Source organism: Canis lupus, chromosome 27 (genome assembly GCF_011100685.1).
Source record: "Canis lupus familiaris isolate Mischka breed German Shepherd chromosome 27, alternate assembly UU_Cfam_GSD_1.0, whole genome shotgun sequence".
NCBI classification, from domain to species: Eukaryota; Metazoa; Chordata; class Mammalia; order Carnivora; family Canidae; genus Canis; species Canis lupus.
The window spans coordinates 39,706,916-39,728,702 of record NC_049248.1 but is presented as its reverse complement, the minus strand read 5'-3'; the positions used below and the strand labels follow the sequence as shown (position 1 = coordinate 39,728,702).

The 21,787-nt window shown below is 53.0% G+C and overlaps 1 protein-coding gene across 1 annotated transcript in view; it reads left to right on the top strand.

The window, feature by feature from the left end:
* The window catches only part of VDR (vitamin D receptor), a 56,643-nt gene that overhangs the window by 13,958 nt on the left and 20,898 nt on the right, over nt 1-21,787 (top strand). The window contains 3 exon segments of the mRNA XM_038577464.1: nt 7,477-7,556; nt 10,222-10,369; nt 20,744-20,874. Coding sequence (XP_038433392.1) covers nt 10,224-10,369; nt 20,744-20,874 — 277 coding nt within the window. The 5' untranslated portion in view covers nt 7,477-7,556; nt 10,222-10,223.

Here is a 21,787-nt window from a genome sequence, read left to right as displayed (position 1 = left end):
CGAAGGGCTTGATAATTGGTGGCATCTGAGGAGCCGCGGGTCCTTGCAGAGGAAAAACGCAGATGTGTAGCTCGGCTTCTCGGCTTGCAGGGGAGAGGTGGGAATGATCTATTTTTCCCCACTCTGAACGGCCAGATTTTCGGAAGCCACAGCCAAAGGGTGGGATGGTCCACTTTTGCCCAGTTCAGGGGAAATGTGGCATTCTGGACAAAGTTCGTTGGGAGTGGTGGGTTTGGGACCAAGAGCAGGCTTTCTGCCCTCCGTGCACCTCTCTGGAGCCTGTAAGTCTCCTCGTTTTCCAGGCTCTAGACTCTCCAGTGACTGTCCCCACAGCAGTTCCAGCTCCAATGAGCACAAGCTTACATCAAACTGCAGTATGCCAGGCGCCAGGCACCGTGCTGAGTGCTGCGCAGAGAAGCTGGTCCCTGCAACAGCCCCGTCACCCAGGTGCTCTGGTGGCCTCATTTGTCAAGGAGGATGCAGGAATGGGCTTTGGGGAAGCTGGATGGTAGTCAGATTGCCAAGGGTGTCAGGCTGGCCAGGTTGGTTGGGGACATAAGCAAGGGATCTGATGCTAAGAATCCTGAGTATCTCTGAGCTGGGGGGGCCTGGGGCCTGGGTACTGACCTTTCGCACAGTGCAGGAAGACTCTGCGTGATGCAAAGACTGCATTGGTCCCAGAGGGAAATGAGGAAAAGAAGCCTGGCCAGGGGCCCACCCCAGGGTGGACTGGCATAGGGTGGGCCCCAAAGGCATCTGTCTGGTCAGGGGTGGACTCAGGCCTACTTGGACTTGGGCTGGGGGCCCAGCAGTAAGAGATAATTAGTCGGGGTAGAGGTCTGCAGAGACTGGACTTGGGACTGTCTCTGGAGGGAGAAGCTTTCTCCTATTGTCCTGAGGCCATTATTGCTGTTGCTTTAAATCCCATTTAGCCATCAGCTACATTAGCCATAGTAGGAGTTCAGGTCTCCCCAGAAGAGGGCTAGAGCCACTTGCCCTATATTCTTGGTATTCTCCATGGGGGCGGCTCCAATTTCTATCCCTTGGTCTTCAAGTCAGTGGACCAAGAGTCTCCTTGTCCCATCAACTTTGGCCTGGAGCAGACGATACCCCAGGGAAGTACTCCCACCCTAGCATCCCAGGAGAGCCTCCCAGAGTAGGGAGACAGCAGCCTAGGCACATCCCACTTCCCTCTAACATATTCCCATACTGCCTTGAGTCCTGGTCCATTTTTTCGGGCTGTGGAGGCCAGAGCCAAGAGCTGGAGCTGGTTGGGCAAGAACAGGTGGGTAAGCTTCACCCACTTTGTCCCTCTGTGTTGCTTGTCAGGATGGCATCAGTGTTGGGTAGCTCCACTGCAAGCAATGTCAGGGCCTCCTCTGTGGCTTCCCACAGCTCCCTTCCTTCAAAGGATGACATCCAACCTTCCTCCCATGGCCCATTTCTGTCCCACACCACCCTGACCCCCTGGAAGCTGCCCAGGCTGATGATGAAAGGTCTCAGAACTTGCCCAGGGTGGAGGTGGAGAAACACTTGGCCTCACTTGTGGCCTTGGGATGAGTCACTCCCTCTCTAATGGCCTCAGTTTCTATGCTCTGAAACCAGAGAGATTGGGCTGCAGCATATGAAGGGGCCGGTTCCTTATGCTTCACCAGACACTGTCACTGCCCACACTTTCCAGCAGTGACAGGGCCTGGCCTGCTTGCTACCTGGAGAGCCGTAATCAACCCAGAAATCTTGTTGACAAAGCTAAGGGCAGAGTTTCCACTGGAAAAAAGCAGCTTGCAGGAATAATTGTTGTTGATAAGAAGTGGAAATATATCTCAGTAAGCTATGTTTCTCCAGCCCCACTGTCTGGGGCCCTGTGGGTTCCTCCCTCTGGGTTCTGCTCAACTCCTGGAAGCTGCCAGTGCTCCCAAGGGTAACAGGACAGTCAGCTAAGAAAGAGTCTTGGTGAATGGCCTTGGGAGTGGAGCTGGTAGGATGGTTTCGGGAGTGGCCCACTAACCCTTGATCCTATATGGGATGGCAGTCCATGACCTTTATCGGGTTCTCGAAGGTGATGTATATTCCTCAAAGGTTTAATTAAGAAGCACTTTCAGGAGCACCTGGGTGGCTCAGTCGGTTGAGTGTCTGACTCTTGGTTTCAGCTCAGGTCATGATCCCAGGGTCATGGGATCGAGCCCTGTGTCAGGCTCCGTCAGCAGGGAATCTGCTTGACTCTCTCTCCCTCTACCTCTGCCACTACCCCCTCCTCAAATAAATAAGTAAATCTTTAAAAATATAAATAAGAAGTACCTTCAGGGTAAATTCTTTCCTACAACTGCTGAGTCATCAGTCACTTAATTTCCCATTGTTCGGTCAGTCGTTCAGTGGTTTAGGATGCTTTGCCTGTGTTCTTAGTGCTGCGGTGCTGGGGGCCAGCCTCCCCTGGACACCGCTGAGCTAAAGCCGGAGGAGGCAGGCGGGCTTGGGGGAGCTTATGCAGCTACTCACATTCTCCTACAGAGCCCTTGCCTTGCCCTGGAGGCTGTTCTCTCCAGGCGAAGGCCACGGAGGCAGACGCTGCATTCGCCCCCTTAATTACTGCCCTTGTGGGAGTCATGGTCATACCTGGGAAGTTCAGGAGGTCTGAGCCAACGTTAAGTGTAGCCCCCGGTATCTTCTCTGCTTCTCTCCTGCAACCTCACTTACATTATAAACGTCATAAAGTTTTCTACTTTTTATAACAGTTTCCCAGCGGGTGAGGAATGGGCCCTGGTCTAATCTGCACGGTGGCACCATGTGGTGGTCCCGCCAACCCTTCCTGCAGAAACTCTGTGGGAATGGCCTAGTAACTTCAACTTACGGCCACCTTAGATGGCTGTAAAAGGCTGGTCTCAGCGATGGAAAGCTACAGGGGCTATTTCATCTGTGCATAGTGAAGAACTTTCTAAGCATACAGCCATCCAAAGAACGTGGATTGCCATGGGAGATAGTTCTCCATCAGGAAAAATACTCAAGTACAAATTGGAGTATTATAGAGGGGAACTTAAGATGGTTGGACTGGGTAGAGTTTCCTTCCAGTCTTGAGATGTCTGAGGTGACGGATGTCTATTGGGTTTTACTTTGGACATTAGAGTCTGCAGAACATGATTTCCAACCATTCTCACTGTAATTGTGTGTGTGTGTGTGTGTGTGTGTGTGTGTGTGTGTGTAGGGCTTGGGGACACAATGAAGCAAGAAATAGTTTGGACACAAGTTCTGTTTATACAATATACTTTTCCTCTCCCCTTTCCCTCTTTTTCACTCTGTTCCCCCTCAGCTCCTTCTGGGAGGTGATGCTGAGACTGTTCTGGAAACAAACAAACAAAAAAAAATGTGGATACATGTTGAGGATGGTGGGAAGGAAGAAAAGGCATCACCTTAGCTGGCCGTGGCATTGCTCTACCTGAGTTATGCTAGAATAAAGAGATGACCAGAAGTGAGGCAGGTCCTATCGCGTTCAGCACCCTGTGGACAGAGCTGAAAGATGATGAAGTAAAAAACACCAAGGAAAGGGTGTGCATGCACAAGCTCGTGTATAGCATGGCTGGCACACGCACAGGCCCATTTACTCCAGAGAGTACTACTCCCACATGTGGTTCGCTCTGTGTGTGCTGATTTCAGGAAGAAGAATTTTCTTTCCCTTTTCTGGGAAATCACTTAGCTTTCCAATTCTTTCTAGAAGGAGGGGGAGCTCTGAGCCAATGTCAACAATTAGAAAGCTCGGTTTTGATGACTCCAGGCCTAGCTTGGTGAGCAAGAGCCCCTCTCCTGGGCTCCCCTTCTCCGTGGGGCCCAAGAGGGGCCCCACCACTCAGGCCCTCCCTGGTCCTTAGCATCTGAGGGTGAGTGAACCTCACCTGTACTAGCATGGTGCTGGGGCCCAACGGGTTCCAGAGGGGGTCGAAGAGGAAGCTCAGTGAGTGGTCGTATGGCCTCATTGTGATGGGAAATCCAGCCTTGGAGCTGCACACCTTCAGGGCTGGAAAACACTTTAGAGGTCAGACCTCTTGTCCACGGCTTATCGGATATTTCAGGGTCATAGCTTTATCGCCCTCAGGACTCCGAGGAGGGTTCAGTGAGTGTGGTGGGGTTAAAGAGCCCAGCGGCACTTTGATCCTTGTCTTCCCTGGCTCTGCCCAGCACACCCTGCAGCCACCACCCCGAGAGACTGTTCTGGGCGAGCCTGCCTGGGGATGCCCATTTAGCAAAAGCCCTGGAAGAAGGGGTACGTGTTGTGTGAGCTAACAGACAGACAAGTAGGAGGGGCAGTGGTTGTGGCTTCAATGACTGGAAGGAAACACGTTATCTCCTCACTTCTTGCTAAGGCAAGGTCAGGACTGGGTCACGCTCAGGCAGGGGTTTTGATGTGGGATGCAGTCCCCAGGGGAATGGAAGCCAGGGGCTTTCTGCAGAGTTGAGCTCCTCACCCCACGTCTCCAAGGCTCAGTGCCAGGGGTTTGGGTATTTCTAAAGCAGGGCAGGAGGGGGTTGCTCTGGGGACAGTCCCAGCAGAAGTAATAGGACGTTCTGTGTACTCAGAACATGAATTGTAAGGAGGGGTGGGGGTTGTGTGATGTGGCAAAGGGGGGTGGCAGTAAGCACTTTTTTTCCACTTGTCCTTTTCCTACCCTGTGCCTTTGCCCCACTTTCCATGCACATGAACTTCAGGCTAAATCTAGGTTAATCTCTCCTGAAAGGACCATCCAGTAGTGCACAGTCGCGTGGGGAGGAGGGGCTAGTCTGCTGAATGGGGTTTGCCCAGTAAGAGGGGCTGACTGGCAGGAAGGGGATCCTGGCTCATGCGTGCCATCCTCTGACTCCGGGAGCCGTGGAAGGAGAAGAGCCATGACGTGCTTCCATCATGACCAGGGGATTGTTCTCTTCCTTGCTCCCTGACTTAGGGGAAGCGGAGGGCATGCAGCGCTCCGGGCTGGGGAGAGGACGAAGCCCTCTCCCTTAGGAAAGGCAGCAGAGGGGGGACTCAGGGACCAGCTGCCTAAGTTCAAAGCCAGGCTCCAGAGACAGCCCACGTCCCTGTGCCTTAGTTTCCCCATGGCTGAAACAAGAATGATAGCAGGGCCCGCCTGCTGAGGTTGTCCTGAGGCTCGAATGAGTGAGCATCCCGGAGAGCTCGGAGCAGGGCTCAGCACAGAGTACGGCGTGGCGGCTGGTGACTGTCGCTGGAGCGGGAGGGGTCAGCAGGAGTCGGGGGAAGCATCTGGGCAGGGAGCTCAGTTTGTCCTTGTTTGGCCCCTGGCCCCACCACTTGGCGGGCCATGGCACCCTGGGCAAGTCACTCAAAGTAGTCTGGACCTCGGCTTTGCCGTCTGGAAAGTGGGACTGCTCCCCACCTCACAGGATTGCCATGAGGCTTCTGTCGGCGGTACGTATAGCGCCTGGCGGCCTGGCACATGGTAGATACTCCGGACACGCTTTTCTTTTTTTTTTTTTTAGATTTTATTTATTTATTCATGAGATACATACACAGAGAGAGGCAGAGACACAGGCAGAGGGGGGAGCAGGCTCCATGCGGGGAGCCCGATGCGGGACTCGATCCCGGGACCCCAGGATCACAACCTGAGCTGAAGGCAGATGCTCAGCTACTGAGCCCCCCAGGCGCCCCAAGACACTCTTTTCTTAAGCTCAAGGGTGGCAGTCTACCTGGATCTCCAGTCTGATGTGAAAACCTTAGGGGTTGAAGGCAGGAAAGCAGTGGTCCTTTCTTTTTTTTTTTTTTTTTTAATTTTATTTATTTATTCATGAGAGGCACAGAGAGAGAGGCAGAGACACAGGCAGAGGGGGGAGCACGCTCCCTGCGGGGAGCCCGACGCAGGACTCGATCCCGGACCCCAGGACCACACCCTGAGCCGAAGGCAGATGCTCAGCCACTGAGCCCCCCAGGCGCCCCAGCAGTGGTCCCTTCTGTACCGGCTCAGCCCTCACCTCAGCCCCCGAGGAGCGCAGGGAGTCTGGGGATCCATAAGGCCGCGGCCGGAGCCCAGCGGAGTGGTCAGCTGCGGGCTGTGGGCAGGACCAGCAGGGGGAGCAAAGGAGGGCCTGGCTTGGGGGTAAGTGACAACGTGTCTGTCTCCACCAGGTGGGCCTCCGGCCACCCACGGCCCTTGGGAGCAGGCCAGCCCGGCTCAGGTTGTTTCTGCTCATTGACCCCCCACCCCGGGCATATTCCCTGGATGTTCCTTGGGGGCTGGCTCGGTGGGCTGACAGTCCCAGGGCCCACCTCTCGGAATTGCCTTGGGCCCTTCCCTTCCCTGCTGGTGGGGGCCTCGGGGAGGCAGAGAAACAAAGGCTGGGGGTCTGGACCTTCCCTGTCTGGGGTTTGGCTTAAAGGCCTTCGCCAGGGTTGGGTCAGGCACCTCCTGCTGGCATCGGGGGAGGGAGGAAGCGCACCTGTGTGTGTGTGTGTGTGTGTGTGTGTGTGTGTGGCCTGTCTGTCTCCTCGGTAGACAAGCAGGCTGGGTGTGGGTAGGAGTGGGAAGGGTGACTTTCGGGCAGCCCCACCTCAGTGACCCAGCATCTACTACCACATGGCCTCTGGGCCCAGAGTCAGCCCACCTCGAGCCTCTGCTGAGGCCGGGGGCGTGGAGCCGGCTCAGGAAGAGCTAAAAGTGGCAGAAAACATCCTGTTTGAAAGCAGTGAGTTGCTGTATTTAACCCCCTGCAGCCCTTGCTCCGCCCACACCCGGTCTGCAGGGACAGGGATCCCAAGCACCTGTCATTTTTTTTTTCGGTTAAGATTTCATTTATTTATTCATGAGAGAGAGAAAGAGAGAGGCAGAGACACAGGCAGAGGGAGAAGCAGGCTCCACGCAGGGAGCCTGATGTGGGACTCGGTCCCGGGTCTCCAGGATCACACCCCAGGCCACAGGCAGTGCTAAGCCACAAAGCCACCCAGGGATCCCCCCAAACACCTGTCTTTGAGGCTGTCCCAAGAGGCCAGACCCTGAGGTGTCTCTGCAGTACTAGCTGGGGGCGGGGGGGGTCCGGGGGGGTCCTTTCCCGGCAATGTGCCAGGCCGCCCTCTGGCTCTGCTCCCCACTGAACATCCCTCAAATCTTGGGGGGGGTGATGATGCCATGGGAGCAGCAGGACTCCCTCAGGAAGAAAGCCCTCCCTCCCTCCAACCCCCTCTGCGTGAAAGAAACAGGGGCACCCACAGCAGGGTGTTGGAGGCTCCTTCCATTTGCCACGTGCTGGGTGCTGCCCCCCACCCGTCCCCGCTGCTCCTCGCTACTCCCTGCCCCAAGGGAGGGCCGGTCCCGGCTGCTGCCTGGCTCCCACGCCCTCACCCCTGCCGGTGACGACTTGGCACCCTGACCTGGAGACTAAAGTCTCTGGAAGGAACCCCGCCTGCTGCTTCCCGGGCTCGTAGAGGACTGGCTGTGAGGGCAGTGTGAGCTGCGGGTAAAGTGTTTCCCTTGTTCCTTCCAGAGGCCTTTTGGTTGGACGTGTCTGTGACCTCCCAGAAGGGCACCCCTGGGCTCAACTGACCTGCCCCCCTGCTCCTTCAGGTGGGTCTTTCCTCATCAGCCACAGCTTCCCTGGCCTTCTGTTGGCCGCGCAGGTGCCGCAGGAGGGAGGGGTCAAGGGGAGGGAGAGAGCGCTACCCCTGCCCCGGGCTTTGCAAATGCGGGTTAGGCCCTGTGTCAGCAGAACCTGTGGTGCCCAGAGCCAGCTGAGACCCAGAGCCAGCTGCAGGCGGGCGGGGTGGGGGCGCAGAAGGGAGGGGCTCGCCGACTCCCAGGCCGGGGCCCCAGGGGACTGTCTAGCCTGGTGATGTTTCCTGCCCAGCTCCAGTCTTCTCTTTCTCTCTCCGGCTCCCCACAGTCTCTGCCTACCATTCCTGGGACGGTCAGCTGTCACGCCATATGTGCCTGGGCCTCTTTTCTGCCTCTAAACTCTAGGCCTGGGCCCTGGTTCCGTGGTAGCAGCAAATAACCCCAAGCGGGGCTAAGTTTTCTCTCAACTCCCCTGAAACGGTCCTGTTTTCTGTGGGCCTCTGGCTGCTGGGTCCAGCCTTCTGTCCGGCCTGACCAGGGCCCGGGCCTCTACCCCTGGCCAGCAGCCCTCCTGATGTCAAGCTCGCCCAGTGGCAGGACAGCACTGTTGCCGTGCTGGGGTGTCCTGTTGCTCCAACTCTCCTGCATCATGACATCTCCAGTGTGCCATGTGATGATGCACACTTGTTGGACTGATTCAACTGGTATTCCCCCCACGCCCACATTTGATTTCTCTTTTTTCCACCAAATCCACCAGATGTTTGGTCGCCTGGATGACACAGACTCTGTAGCAACCTCATGATGATTGAGAGTTGCAACATCTCAGCTGACCTGGGGTTAAGCCACAAGCATCCTAGACAGTTTCTCCTATTGCCCCACGATGGTATTGGGCCTCTGGGATCCCTGCCCACAGCCTGGACTTGGGATGGGCTACAGGGACAATGTTGACAAACCCACAGGCGCTTTTTCTTCTATTTTTAATTGTCTAACAATTGTGCAATGTTGTATATACACAGACGGGCATATAAAACATAACATCGTGTTTTAATAATAATAATAATAAATAAAAATAAGACGATACCATATACCCACCACTCGAAGAAATAGAATATAGTTACTACATAAGACTTCTGCGTACCTGTCCCCCATCTCAGTCCCTCAAAAGTTTCTGTTAATCATTCCTTTCTTTTTTTTTTTTTTAAGTCTCTCTCTCTGAATGTGTATATATATAAACATTGCAGTTGAACAAGTATCAGTCTAGCTGTGATGGGGACGGCAATAGTGTCACTATTAGTGCATTACAGTTCCCAGGAAAAGAAAAGCTGAGAGAGGCAGTTCAGGGAGCTACAGCCATCTGTGATCAGGGTTCCCTCTATCACCTCTATCCTTATCTGTCCTACTTTCTTCCTTTGGCTTGAAGCTTTTTGTGAAATTTTTAAAAATTAGGTATTCGCTTTGTGTATTTTGTAATCATAGTTGCTAGAGATACCTCAAGCGGTGGGCTTCTCGGGGCCTCGTTTATAAAGAGAGAGATAGTAACAGCACTTGTCTCTTTGGGTGATACGAAGAGTAAATGGGATAAGACACTAAGGGGCTTTGGTTTGCCAAACCTCAGCTCAGAGGTTACGTTGGAAAGAAGCTCAGAGCCTCTCCCAAGGGCCCCCCTGGAATCTCCCTCTCTCACCTCGGGGCAGGAGAACACGGCACTGGCTCATAACTGGCTTTCTGTCTTGTGTTTCTTCTGCCCCGAGGGACCCTCCTGCCCTGGGGCCAAGGGGCCACTTAACCCTGCAATGGCCCTTGTGAGGACCCAGAGAAAAGTGGGAGGCAGCAGGCTCTGAAGCATTTTAGGGAGGCCCGAGGAGCTCTGGGCCTGACATCGTGAAGCCGAGGGCTCAATTTGTCTACTGGAAGAGTTAAGTCAGCTGCTTCCTGAGAAGGGCTCCCCAAAGCTATTAGATTTTGTTCCCTCTCTCTTTTCTGTCTCCTCAAGTATGAAATCCATCTCTGGATGCTAATGCCTATTTATACAAGCCATCTCTGAAAGCCAAATTAGTTAATTGTATATGACTCACCTTATTCAGAAGGATGTTCAAATCAATGTGTTAAGTTTATACTGGGAGGGGGGGCACAAAGAAGAGGCAACAAGATTTTGATTGCCTTGGTGCCAGGACAGCAGGGACACAGGCCTGTCACTGCTGACCTGTGTGGCTGCGAGGCACTGGGAAGGAAAGAGGCCTCTGCCCTGCTGCGGTTCTGCTACGGAGATGAGCCAATGCTGGTGGTAGGCGTATGTTCACTCATGTAATCCTTCCTCACACCCTGTAAAGAAAACGCCATTCTTCGGGTGAGGGTGGTAGGGCACAGACAGGCTAAACACGTCACCCAAAGTAGCGTGGTAGGCGGCAGGTGCAGCCTGTGAACCCAAACCCTACCATAGAGCCGCTCCACCGCCGGGCCACCGCAGGTCTCTCCAGACTTGGGTTAGGGAGCCCTGCTTCTGCTCCCCATGGAGTCACGAGGTGAGGGCGCCCAAGAAATCCTGCTCAGGCCTGGGACCTGGGGAGCTGCCCAGCCTCGCCGAGCTTCGGGCACATGGGGGTGGGGGCGCGAAGGATGTTAGCCAGCCCTGGCACTGACTCCAGCGCTGGCCTCGGCCTGCCTGCCATTCTTACAGGGATGGAGGCGACGGCAGCCAGCACTTCCTTGCCTGACCCTGGCGATTTTGACCGGAACGTGCCCCGAATCTGCGGGGTGTGCGGAGACCGAGCCACAGGCTTTCACTTCAACGCTATGACCTGTGAAGGCTGCAAAGGCTTCTTCAGGTGAGTCCTCCCCAAGGGCAAGGGGAAGCAGAGGAAGCAAGGTTTCCCATGAAGACAACCCCTGCATCTCCCGTGTCTCCTTCCTTCCCATGCCCATGGAACATGCCAGCTCTTCCCCACCCTGGGAGTGACAGGGTCTTGGTGAGATCATCTCCCTCCTCCCTTCCCCTCAGCTCCAGCTCTGGCCTCTGCCCCTCTCAGAGATGATGTTTCCGAGGTTGTTGCCTACGTGCCCGTCTTTCCATTACGCCTTGGACCCACGGCCCCCTATCGGAACCTGTGTGTCTGTCCTTCTGGAGTGAACCTCTGAACAGATTGATGATCAGAGGCATGTCCTTGGGAAAACCCCAGAACTTGGCTTCGGAGCTTGTCCTCTGATCCAAATCAAACCATTCCTTGGAACAAGGGAAACTGCACCCTGGCTGGATCTCCATTCTTGATCTGCGCCCATATCTTCACCCGTGGCTTGCTGTCCCGGGTTAGAAAGCTCAGGCAATGTCAGCAAAGTGCCAGCATTCCTGTTCAGTCAGGGCCAGTTTCTCTGCCGGCTGCCTCCTCTTTTCTCCAATGAGCCCAGTGTCACAAGTATGAACAGTATGGGGAAAGTACTGGAAAGGCTGGACGCAGGGTGTGCCCATCCAAAGCCAGGAAGGGAGGATGGGAGAGTGATGAATTGCAATACAGGACTGGGAACCATGAGAAACGTGGGCTTGGCATATATTGGAGAGAGAGCAAGAGGGAGGATTGTGGAAAAACTTATCAAAAAGAGTGCTTCTGTATAATAGTCTTAATTGGAGGTGGATAAAAAAAAAGAACAGGGCTTTGGCCACCAAGAGAGGAAAGAGTGAACCAAGTCCAGAACAGGGATGCTGAGGTCGGCCTCATTCTCTGAACCGAAGGGCTCACCCAGTGGCTTTGAGGGCAGAGTGAATCAGAGCCTGGGACTTGTACGATGCCCGCCCCCCCCCCCCAACTCCGGGACTCGTGGGCCATCTATGAACACAGCCCGCAACCCACCTGCCCTCTGTCCCGGGAATCAGCAGGCCTAGAGTTTCATTGCCTTGAGCAATCGCTGGGCAGCGGGGTTTCTGTGGGTGCTAATTGACTGGCCTGGCGCGGGTTGCCCGCTTGGCTTCCTGGCAGGCTGCTCCCCAGCTTGGGGAACCAGACTGGCAGCATCGCTGGCTCAAGATCCTGTTGCCACGTCTCTCATTCCTGGGCACTTCCTGCAGAGTGGGCCTTCCAGAGCCCAGGTGCCACCTGGACCCTTTTCTGCAGGTAGAGAAGGGGGGTGGGTACACCCATGAGGGCTGCTTCTTATCATAAAAGGAGTCAGAAATGTGTGGGCTAGGGAGCTGACCATGCCATTGTATGTCCTTGCTCAAATCTTTCAACTTCTCTGTTTCAGTCACCTCAACTAAGCACATGAGTTTGATATCTGACCCCTTTCATACATATATAGTATTAATCTGAGGATTGATGAGATGACATGTATAAAAGTGCCTTAAAAGACATAAAGTAGGGATCCCCAGGTGGCTCAGCGGTTTGGAGCCTGCCTTCGGCCCAGGGTGTGATCCTGGAGTCCTGGGATCAAATCCCACATCGGGCTTCCTGCTAGAGCCTTCTTCTCCCTCTACCTGTGTCTCTGCCTCTCTCATATGTGTCTCTCATGAATAAATAAATAAAATCTTTAAAAAAAAAAGACATAAAGTATAGGGGTGCCTAGGTGGCATAGTTGGTTAAGTGACCAACACTTGGTTTTGGCTCAGGTTCTGATCTCAGGGTCATGAGATTCAAGCCCTGCATCAGGCTCAGCGCTCAGCACAGTCTGCTTAAGACTCTCTCTCCCTCTTCCTGTGCCCCTCTTCTCTCTCTCTCTCTTAGATAAATAAATCTTTTTTAAAAAGACATAAAGTACAATATGTTATTTTCAAGCTTGATGGGTCAATACTTATGTCCTTAATGGGACACTGCCCTAAGAAAATAAACACAAGTGTCTCCAGCCATCGCTCTTCTTTTGTTTTTTCTTTCACACACTCACTCACCAGATCTTAATGAACATCTGTGATCAAGGCACTGGGCTAAGAGCTGGCAATATGATGACTCTCACCAAAGGCCCTATGTCACCAGTCTGCAACCCAAAGGTCTCCAACAGTTCTTGGGGCTGTTTGGTTAATCCAGAGACTCATGCCCCCAATTCCCTTTTTCCAGGCCACCTATCCATGGGGTTCAGCTCTGGGAGATGGAACTCTTAGGTGGCTGCTTATGGGGTAATGACATATTGGAAGTCAGTTCCTCAAGAGTGGCTCCAATCCCCATGCACCTGTGCTTCCTGCCCTTGGACACACTACTAGGCCCCGAATCCTTGAGACAGGACCATGTTAGGCATCTGGGTGGAGAGAGGACAGGTTCCCTTATGCCCAGGGTCAGGTGTGGGAAATGGCCAAATGGACAGGGACCGTATGTTTGCACATCCATGTCACCACAGTGTGGCTCTGATGCCTGTGGTCACATTATGCTGTCACTCACCCTCGGCCCCTCCTTCCAACAATCCCCTACATGAAAGTGCTGGCATTATGGGCAGCCTGCTATTTGTCTTGTTACCCTGTCCTTATCCACCTTATATCTTTCCTGTCCCTGCCTTGATGACTGGGCCAGGCTGCACTTTCTGAAAAGTCAACATGTCTTATTGTTTATCTTGATCTTGTTTGATAAACACACACACACACACACACACACACATGATTGATCTTCATTATTTCAGGGATTCTGTATTTGCAAACTTGCCCACCTATTAAAATTTCCTTATAATCCCCACATCAATGCTTGCAGCATTTCTGTGGTCATTTCTGGACAAGCTCAGAGTGATGAAAAATTCAAGTCCCCTGGTGTACACATTCCCAGGCAAGACGGAACAAGGTGATATTCCGCCTCCTTGTTTCAGCTGTCATGCTACAAAAGAGTGTCCTTTTCATGGGCTGTCTAGAGCCACAGTTTTTGTGGTTTTTTGCTTTCTGATGGTTATCTCACTAAGACGGCCCTAAGCATGGTGCCGAAGTGCTGTTGAGTGCTCTTAAGCACAAGGAAGCTTCAACGTGCTTTGTAGAGAAAACCTGTGCTTAAGAAGCTTCTTTCAGACATGAGCTATAGTGCTATTGGCCAAGTTCAGTGTTCATGAATCAACAACGTATATTACATAAGGCATCTTTAAATGGAAAACACACATGAAACAAGGTTATGTATTGCTTGATTGATGAAAATGTTGTGACCAGAGGCTCGCAGGAGGCTAACCCTGGGAACAGTGGTTCCGGATGTGTTAGTTCTGTGTTCATGTTGACTTCACAGAACCAATGTGCCAATGAGAGGAATCCACTAAATATACACACTTGCTCCTCTTTTCTCCCCAATTGCCCTGCTTCGCCTTTGCTTCAACCAAATTCTATTCAGTGTTTTTCTGTTTTAGTCTAGTTCAAATAGAACCCTCTTGTCCCTTCTGTCTGTTTGCGAAACCCTGATCCCAGGAAGAAAGGTCTATACCGGTGGGAGGTACCTTCTCTGTCAGACTCCGCAACCTTAGAAACACAAAGATAAGTTCAACCATGCCCTTGCTCTCAGGGAGCTCACTCAGCCCTTTCATGGTCATTCTCAAGGAAAAAGCATCCCTTCATGCTGAGTCACGGATGATTTTCCCAGCCCTGGGGACCAGTAATCCCATTTGACCATTCATTGTTTGGTTTGACTTCGAAGAGAGTCAAACTAACCTGCCTGAGGATCTACTTGTGGTCATCCCAGCAGATCCAAAACTCATAATCAAACCAAAATGGGATTAGGAAGGTTGGACAGAGACCAGGTTCTATTGATCTATGATCAGAAATTAGAGACCATCATGGGCCAATTCCTCCTATAAGTTATTTCATGCTCTTTCTGCCTCCTGCTTCTCTGGAATAGATGGACATCCTCAGGGAAAAAATGATATTTCCAGTGTGAATAAAACATTGGCATAGGCAGGCTTGTAAAAGGCTATGTGTCCTGGTTATGTTAACACCAGCACATAAGGGCCAGAGGGGAGAAGTATGTAGGTCTACTACAAAGTGGATAGTGGGGTGATCTATGGATGTGAATGAATCTCGGGTCATGGGTGGCTTAGTCCAGGCTCTAATATAAAGGGAAAGGCATAAAGGACAGAGAAGAAAATAAGAGGGACCTCTCTGATGAAGAGAGTGAAGATTGAAGAGGTGGTCCTGGAAGGCAGGATTGAGAAACAGATCTAGCGTTTGCCTCTTCTGCGTGTCTTCTCCCTGCCTGTTGATACCTCCTTCATCCAGACCCTGAAGCCGTGCACTGCAAACATCAAGCCAACAAATACAGTGTGGAGAAATGCTTTCTCGTTTGCTGGCCCCGAGGCTCTCAGGGACCTCATTAACTATGAGTTCTGTGGAGTGCAGGGGGCAAAAGGGAGGCTGGTAAGGATCTGGGAACAGGAGGAATGTCCTGGCTTTCAGGAAGGCCTGATACTTCAGGATCCCCTTCAGGATGTGAAGGGGAGCAGAGAAATGGGGGAGATGTCCAACGACTTCAGACTCCAAGTGCTCACCAGCACTGGAGGAAACAGAGAGGAGAGAGGAGGAGCTGCCCAGGGCATTCTATGGGCACAAGTAAATGAGTCACCACGAAGTCAGTGTTGCTGGAGAAAACTTTGTCCATTCAGCTTGGCAGCCGGCCCCCTTCCGTGGCAGCTCAAGGCTGTGAATGAAAGAGAACAAGGAAGGTTATCTGTGGATGGGCCCAGAGGAGTTTTGGAGGCTTGAGCAGAGGAGGCCAGAATATTTGAATAGGAAATGTCACTGGGGTTGTCAAGAAAGGTAGCTGCAAGCGTGTGAAGAAGGTCTTCTGTATCTTTGGGAACTCAGCACTTTCAGCAGGGCTCACTGGTGTGAAGTCACTCTCAGCACACCTAGGGGGTCCTCTCTGTGCTATGGCATTATAGGGCCAGCAGAGAGGACCACCAGGGCTTACCCCACACTCCCAAACCACCCATCTCAGGGACTGCTTCTATCCCAATGGCTTTGTCCTAGAGGAGACCTTCAAGCAGCCTCTGCTGCATGCTCTTGGATTTTTTTTTTTCTTTAATTTACTTGGGAGAGAGCAAGCTCACAAGAGAGCACAAGTAGGGGACAGAGGGAGGAAAGGGCAGAGGAAGAGGGAAAAGCAGGTTCCTCGCCGAGCAGGAAACCTGACGCAGGGCTCGATCCCAGGACCCTGGAATCATGACCTGAGCTGCAGGCCGACACTTAACTGACCGAGTCACCCAGGTGCCCTGGACTTTAGGGGGCATGTTTGGACTGCTGCTCTGGCTTGGATTGGGATATGGTAAATTCATGCTGAGGACCATTATTGGGGAGGAATACCGGAAGCTTTGGAATCAAACAGATCTCAGTTCTGATCCCATCTTCACACTTACTAGCTGTATGACAAGAAGCAAGTGATCTAACTTCCCAGCGCCTTTCCCTGTCACCTGTAGGGTAGGGATAGAGCCTACCTGCACGGCTACTGGGTGCGTCGGAGGGAATGCCCGAAGTCCTGGCGCAGAGAGCTCTCAGGAGGTGCTCGCTGTATCCTTGTCCTTCCGTAGTGCTTGTGTCTGAGAGCAGAAGTCCTTTTCTCTCCTCTAACACAGAACCTGAATGTGTGTGTAAATAACCCCTGAGTATGGTTTAAAAAGCAGCAGCAAATAAATAGTTCAAAAGGACATCTAAGCGAAGCGTACGTCGTCTCTACCCCATTCTCACGTCCCTACCTCCTCCCGAAGCTGTCGCTGTGACCAGCTCATTGTGTTCACTTCCAAACTCTTTATATAAAAAAGCGTGTGTCTGGGTTCACGTGGTGTGCGCGCACACTCACACCTGCACAGGACGATGGGAGTACACAGTCCTCGCCCTCTTGCATCTTGCTCTGACCTACTACAGAATGTTTGCTCGGTCTAGTTCCCGGGTCCACGTTCTTCCTCTGTCCTTTCCACAGCCCCATCGCTTTGTGCAGATGCACTATGGTGTAACGGACCCTTCTCTTTTGATGAGCATTCAGGCTCCGTCCTCTGCTTCTCCGTACAGGGCTGCAGTGACCACCTTTACGCACGTGCCTTTGGGCCCGTGGACTGATTTATTCGCATGATGAATTCCTGGAAGTAGATTTGCTGCCTTAAAGGCTCCGAGTGTTTTACATGTTGCCAAACTGGCCTCCAAAAAAAAGGCCTCGTGCTCTTTACCATAGTGTTAAAGTAGCTTCCTTTATGGTTGGTTTTTAAGCCCCCCCCCCCCCCCCCGGGGAAGCCCTTGATGCTGCCACATACAAATGTGCCATGTAGGTCCCACCTATCAGACCATGTAGGCCTTTCACAGAAGGCACTCCATCAGGCTCTGGTATCCAGATACTCAGAGTGGCAGTGGAGACAAAGCCAGAGCTGGCACTGGGCCCCAGGCTTGGGTTTTATAAGGTGTGTCTCTGACGATAGGGCCACCTACCCAGGCTGGAGACCCTGGCCCCAGGCACTTCATGCTTCTGTGAATAGCCTGTCTGTCATGTTTTGATGAATTGGTCAATGTCCTCTCTCACCCCTGACTTTCTAGAAACTGTGTTTATATTTAGTCCGGTTGCACCACCCCAACCCCTCCTTCCTGAGCTGGGATATAATTGCCAACCACCCAGAGGATGACAGGGTCCAGGCTCAGAGAGCAGCTAAGGCAATGCGCTCCCATGGAAACTCGCAGCTCTTGTTTCTCAAAACCAAACCAGCTCACAAGCAATTAGCATTGGGAGGAAGGCAGGGCATGGGGTGTGGATCTTCGGGACAAAGCACAGAGCCAGAGCTGGCCCATCTGCCTGCCCTGACTCCTCACGGGCAGAGGCTAGATGACAGCCACATGCGTGGAAGTGCCCCTAGAAGGCGGGAGAATGGGGAAGAACTGGGCCCCAGAGCCCACGGGACCCACAGCCCTGGCAACTATACTGGGCTGGACGCACCTGAAAGCTGGTTTGGGGGAGGACCTGGGTCTGCCTGCTGGAGCTGGTGAGGGAGCTTTCCATCCCCTGAACACTGATCGACACTCCAGAGTGTGACAGCTCTTCGTGCTCGCTAACCTCCATCTCCCTGGGTACAACTCCGGGGTCTTTTCTCTGATTCTGTATCTAGAGGAGCCAAGGAAGAGCTTGGTATAATTAGTATAGTATGAAAAAATTAGTATAATTTTTCATAATAATAATTTAAGAGCTCCATAAATTTACAGGCTGCTTTCTGCATCACTCAAATAGCGTGGAGACGTGTTGCACAGTTGGTGGGCTTTGGGACGAAGTATGGCAAAGGGTGAAGAGCACACACCTGTGTGGCATTCTTACCCTAGATCTGAGCCTTGCTGTGGGGATAGTGTACCTGGCCAGAAGGACTTTTAGCATTTTTTTTCTTCCTTCCTTTCCTCCCCTCCTCTCCCCTCCCTCTCCCTCCCTCCCTCCCTCCCTCCCTCCCTCCCTCCCTTCCTCCCTTTCTTCTCTTTCTCCTCCTCCTCCTTTGCCTCTTAGTATTCATGAGCTCCCTTCCCTTCTGTAACTGCAAAGCTGGAAGCAAGGACACTGGTGTTTTTCCTCCCAGTATTTTCTTTTAAGCCAGCCCTGCATTTTGGGGGATTCCTACCCAACCAACCTCATTGGAGTCCATTCCTGTTGTCAGGCAAAGCTGGGCTGAGTGGCCACCTCCAACTCTTCTATGTGTGGAAGCCTGGGCTGGGCTTCAGATTTACAGTGAGGAAAACAAAAGAAAGGTGGTGAAGTGCCACAACCTCTTTCTGAGCAACCTTGCAGCTGGGGAGATGCCCACCCGTGAGAGTCAGAGACAGGCGCACTAGAGCCCACGGACAGAGCAATAGACGTGGGGGATGCGGGGCTGCCTCCCAGCTGGGGCGTCAGGAAACTCTTGGCCCCCAGCGCAGGATTGGTGGGATGCTCTGGCTCATGTGTCTGGAGGTGCTCCTTTTGGTCCCCAAAGCCCTGGAGAATTCACAGGAAGAGCTCTGAGCCAGACAAGACAGCGGGTGGGAGGATAGGACCGACCCTGAGCTCCTGGGCAGAATGCCTGGTTGTAAAAAAACAAAACAAAACAAAAAACCAACAAAAAAAAAAAGGGAAATGAGAGTTTACTCTGAATTAGAAACTTCTGGCCTTTGAGTAAGTTTAGAGAGTTACGGGCATTCTGGGACCTGAACATTTGTGGTAACAGCCAGAGCCTCAGAAACCATGAGTGGGAAGGAGTAAAGGGGTGAATCAATCTCATGTCCTGTGGTGATGGTAGCCTCTCATTTCGGGGTAGCCAAGGTACCTCCATATTTGCCTGTCCCTCTGGAGAGCGGCAATAGATGGATGGAGGCCCAAGGAGAAAGGCTGTCTGTTTCCATAAAGGTAGACAAAAGCCTGATACAGTCTCTGGGCAGTCACCACAGGGTGGGTGTGGCGTTGGTGGGCTGGACTCTACCCCAATAGCTTTATGTTATCCCACCTTCCCACATAGACCCGTCTACTGGGGTGGGGCGGGGAGTGGGGGTGCCCTTTGGGTCAGGAAACAGGTAACAGGAAAGTGCTGGGGGCCCAGGTCCCAAACCAAGAGCAGCCACCTCATGGGCCTTGAGCTGTTGGCCTGTGGGCTCCATTTCATTGAGCAGCTTGAGTTTCTAGGGATGAGAGCGGTAGGCTCCAACCAAGAAGCCAAAAGCTGAGCCTCACATCTCCAACAGCCAACGGGGGAGCCTTCACTTCTTGCCAAATCACCTCACTGATGAGTTTCCTCCCCTCAGGTAGTCTCACCTATAAAACGAGGTGAGACTACGCCAATAGTCTCTTGGGAGTCTGATTGCCTGTGACTGCTGCAGGTCATTTCTATGTTCTCTTCTCCTCCAGCCCATGGGTCAAGTTGGTTTGCTCCCCTTCTGTCCAGGTCAACTGATGAGTATGTTTGCCCTAAACCCCGAATGTCTTCTAGCGAATGTGAACAGTGAAGAAACATAACCAAGAAACATAACTAGTGTGTGACCGGCTCACCTCTGAGAGAGGGAAATGGTTGGGCCTGGGCTTTTACTTAAAGACTTGAGCATCTCCTCGGAAGATGCTGCTGCTCACAGAGAAAGGGATTTTGCTACCATCTTTCCCCAACCAAATCCTGTCACTTGTTCCAGGGCAAAAAAAAAAAAAAAAAAAAAAGTGGGGCCTGCACCTGCTAGGGCTGGGAAGAGTATGAGGAACCTCTAGGACATGGGAAGCTTCCCAAAAGTCCCATGGGGTGCAGTGTTCAAGCTTGCTCATGCACGCATGGGCACACGTGTATGTACACGCGTGCACACGTGTGATTTTACATAGGATACCAGGGGCCCTGGGGGTACCGGCTTCGTAGCTAAGAGCCTGTGGTAGGTCTCTGTCCTGGCAAAGCCCTTGTTTCCTCTGCCTCTCAAAAGGCCAAGGCCAGACCTGAGGTCTCCCACCCACTCATCTGGCCTTTTCTCTCTGGGTGTGTTATCTGGATGCCTCAAGCTATAGTTGGGGCCCTTTCTCCCTTCTCCATGCACCTGCGCACGTGTCTGTCCCTGGACCGGGGATGCTCTAGTCATAGATCTCCAGACTCTGGATGACTTAAAGCCTCCACCAGCGTCCTCACCTCCCCAAGCGGCTCCCTAGAAGCAGTGAGGGCTGCTCTGCAGATTTTCATATTTAAAAAAAGTTTCACTAGGTTAATTCACTCACGTTTCCTGTGTAATTAAAAAAAAAAAAAAAAGAGCGTGGGAAGTAGAGTATCATAAAAGTAAATCAGGGGCGCCAGGCTGGCTCAGTTGGTACAGCAGGTGACTCTTGATCTCAGGGTCATGAATTCAAGCCCCACATTGGGTATAGAGCTCACTTAAAAAAAAAAAAAAATAGAGTCCCATGTCAGGCTCCCTGCGTGGAGCCTGCTTCTCCTTCTGCTGTGTCTCTGCCTCTCTGTCTTTCTGTCTCTCTGTCTCTGTCTCTCAAAAATAAATAAAATCTTTTAAAAAATAAAAAATAAAAGTAATAATAAATAAATCCTTTCAAATCTTAAAAAAAAAAAAAAAGGAAATCAAAGCAATGATGGGAGCAGAGTAGCAGGGAAAGAAGGAGGAGGCACCCAGAGTGTAGAGGTGGGGAGTGGTGGCTGCTGAGGCGGCCTAGGGCTGGGCCCCACGTCCTCTGTGGGAGACATGGAGACCCAGGCGGTGGGGGGGGTTGTGGGCAGGGCTCGGGGGTCCCAGCCCCTGCAGGCAGCCAGGGCTGAGACTGGCAGGTGGGTCACCCGGAGGTGGCATGTGCTCTCTCCCCGGGCAGGCGAAGCATGAAGCGGAAGGCGCTGTTCACTTGTCCCTTTAACGGGGACTGTCGTATCACCAAGGACAACCGCCGCCACTGCCAGGCCTGCCGGCTCAAGCGCTGTGTGGACATCGGCATGATGAAGGAGTGTGAGTGTTCCGGGCCCAGGGCAGGGGTGGCCCGGGAGGGGGACCGTTTGAGCTGCTCTTCGGGCAGCTTTGGCCCCACCGGGCTGCGTGCGGCTCCCCTGGGGCTACAGGCACCCAGAGCCTGGAGCTGGGGCGCTGCGGCCAGGACAGCAGGGTCAGAGGCCCCAAGGGGGTCCTGCGAGCCTCTTGGGGATCTGTGTCACAGAGTCCTGGGAGGGGCCTCACCCTCTCCCGTGTGACCCATCTCCCAGATGGGTCCTCCTCCAGGACGGCGTCACTATTCTCACCTCCCTGTTCCTCGACCTCCCGGGAAAAGGCAAGGCCCAAGGACCCAGGGTTCTTTGGACTTTGGGAGAGTGAGCTGCTGAGGCTGGGGAAGGGCAGGAGTGATGGAGAGAATAAATATGCAGAGCCTGGCTGGCATCGGGTGCCACCCTGCCCCAGCCTTCCAGCCACTCTGGCCCCACGGGCAGATCTGGGGGCCAGAGACCAGGGAAGACCAGGGGGAAAGAGCCTGTGAGGGGGAGCACTGGACTCTAGGATGACCCTCTGGATCCAGATGGAGAGAGAAGGGCGGTCCTATAGGACATCCTGTCCAGCTCTGGGGTCGGAGGAGAGGACGAATGGCAGATTCATTTGTTCCAACCCTCAGTTAAAAACAACCCCTGGACTTTGCATCTGAGCTCTGGTACAGTTACTTGGTAACCAGAACAGCCATCGAATTCAGTAGCGCCTAGGAGGGGCTGGTCAGGCCCTCCCTGGGCTGGAGACCAGAGCTGTGGGCCGGCCTGGGCACAGGTGCCCTCTGCACACCCGGCCCCCCTGCTGCCTCTTGCTCACTCCTGTCTGCAGTCTGCACACTGATCCCGTCCTTGGCCCTGGGACAGGGCTTATGCCCCGCTAAGCTGCGGAC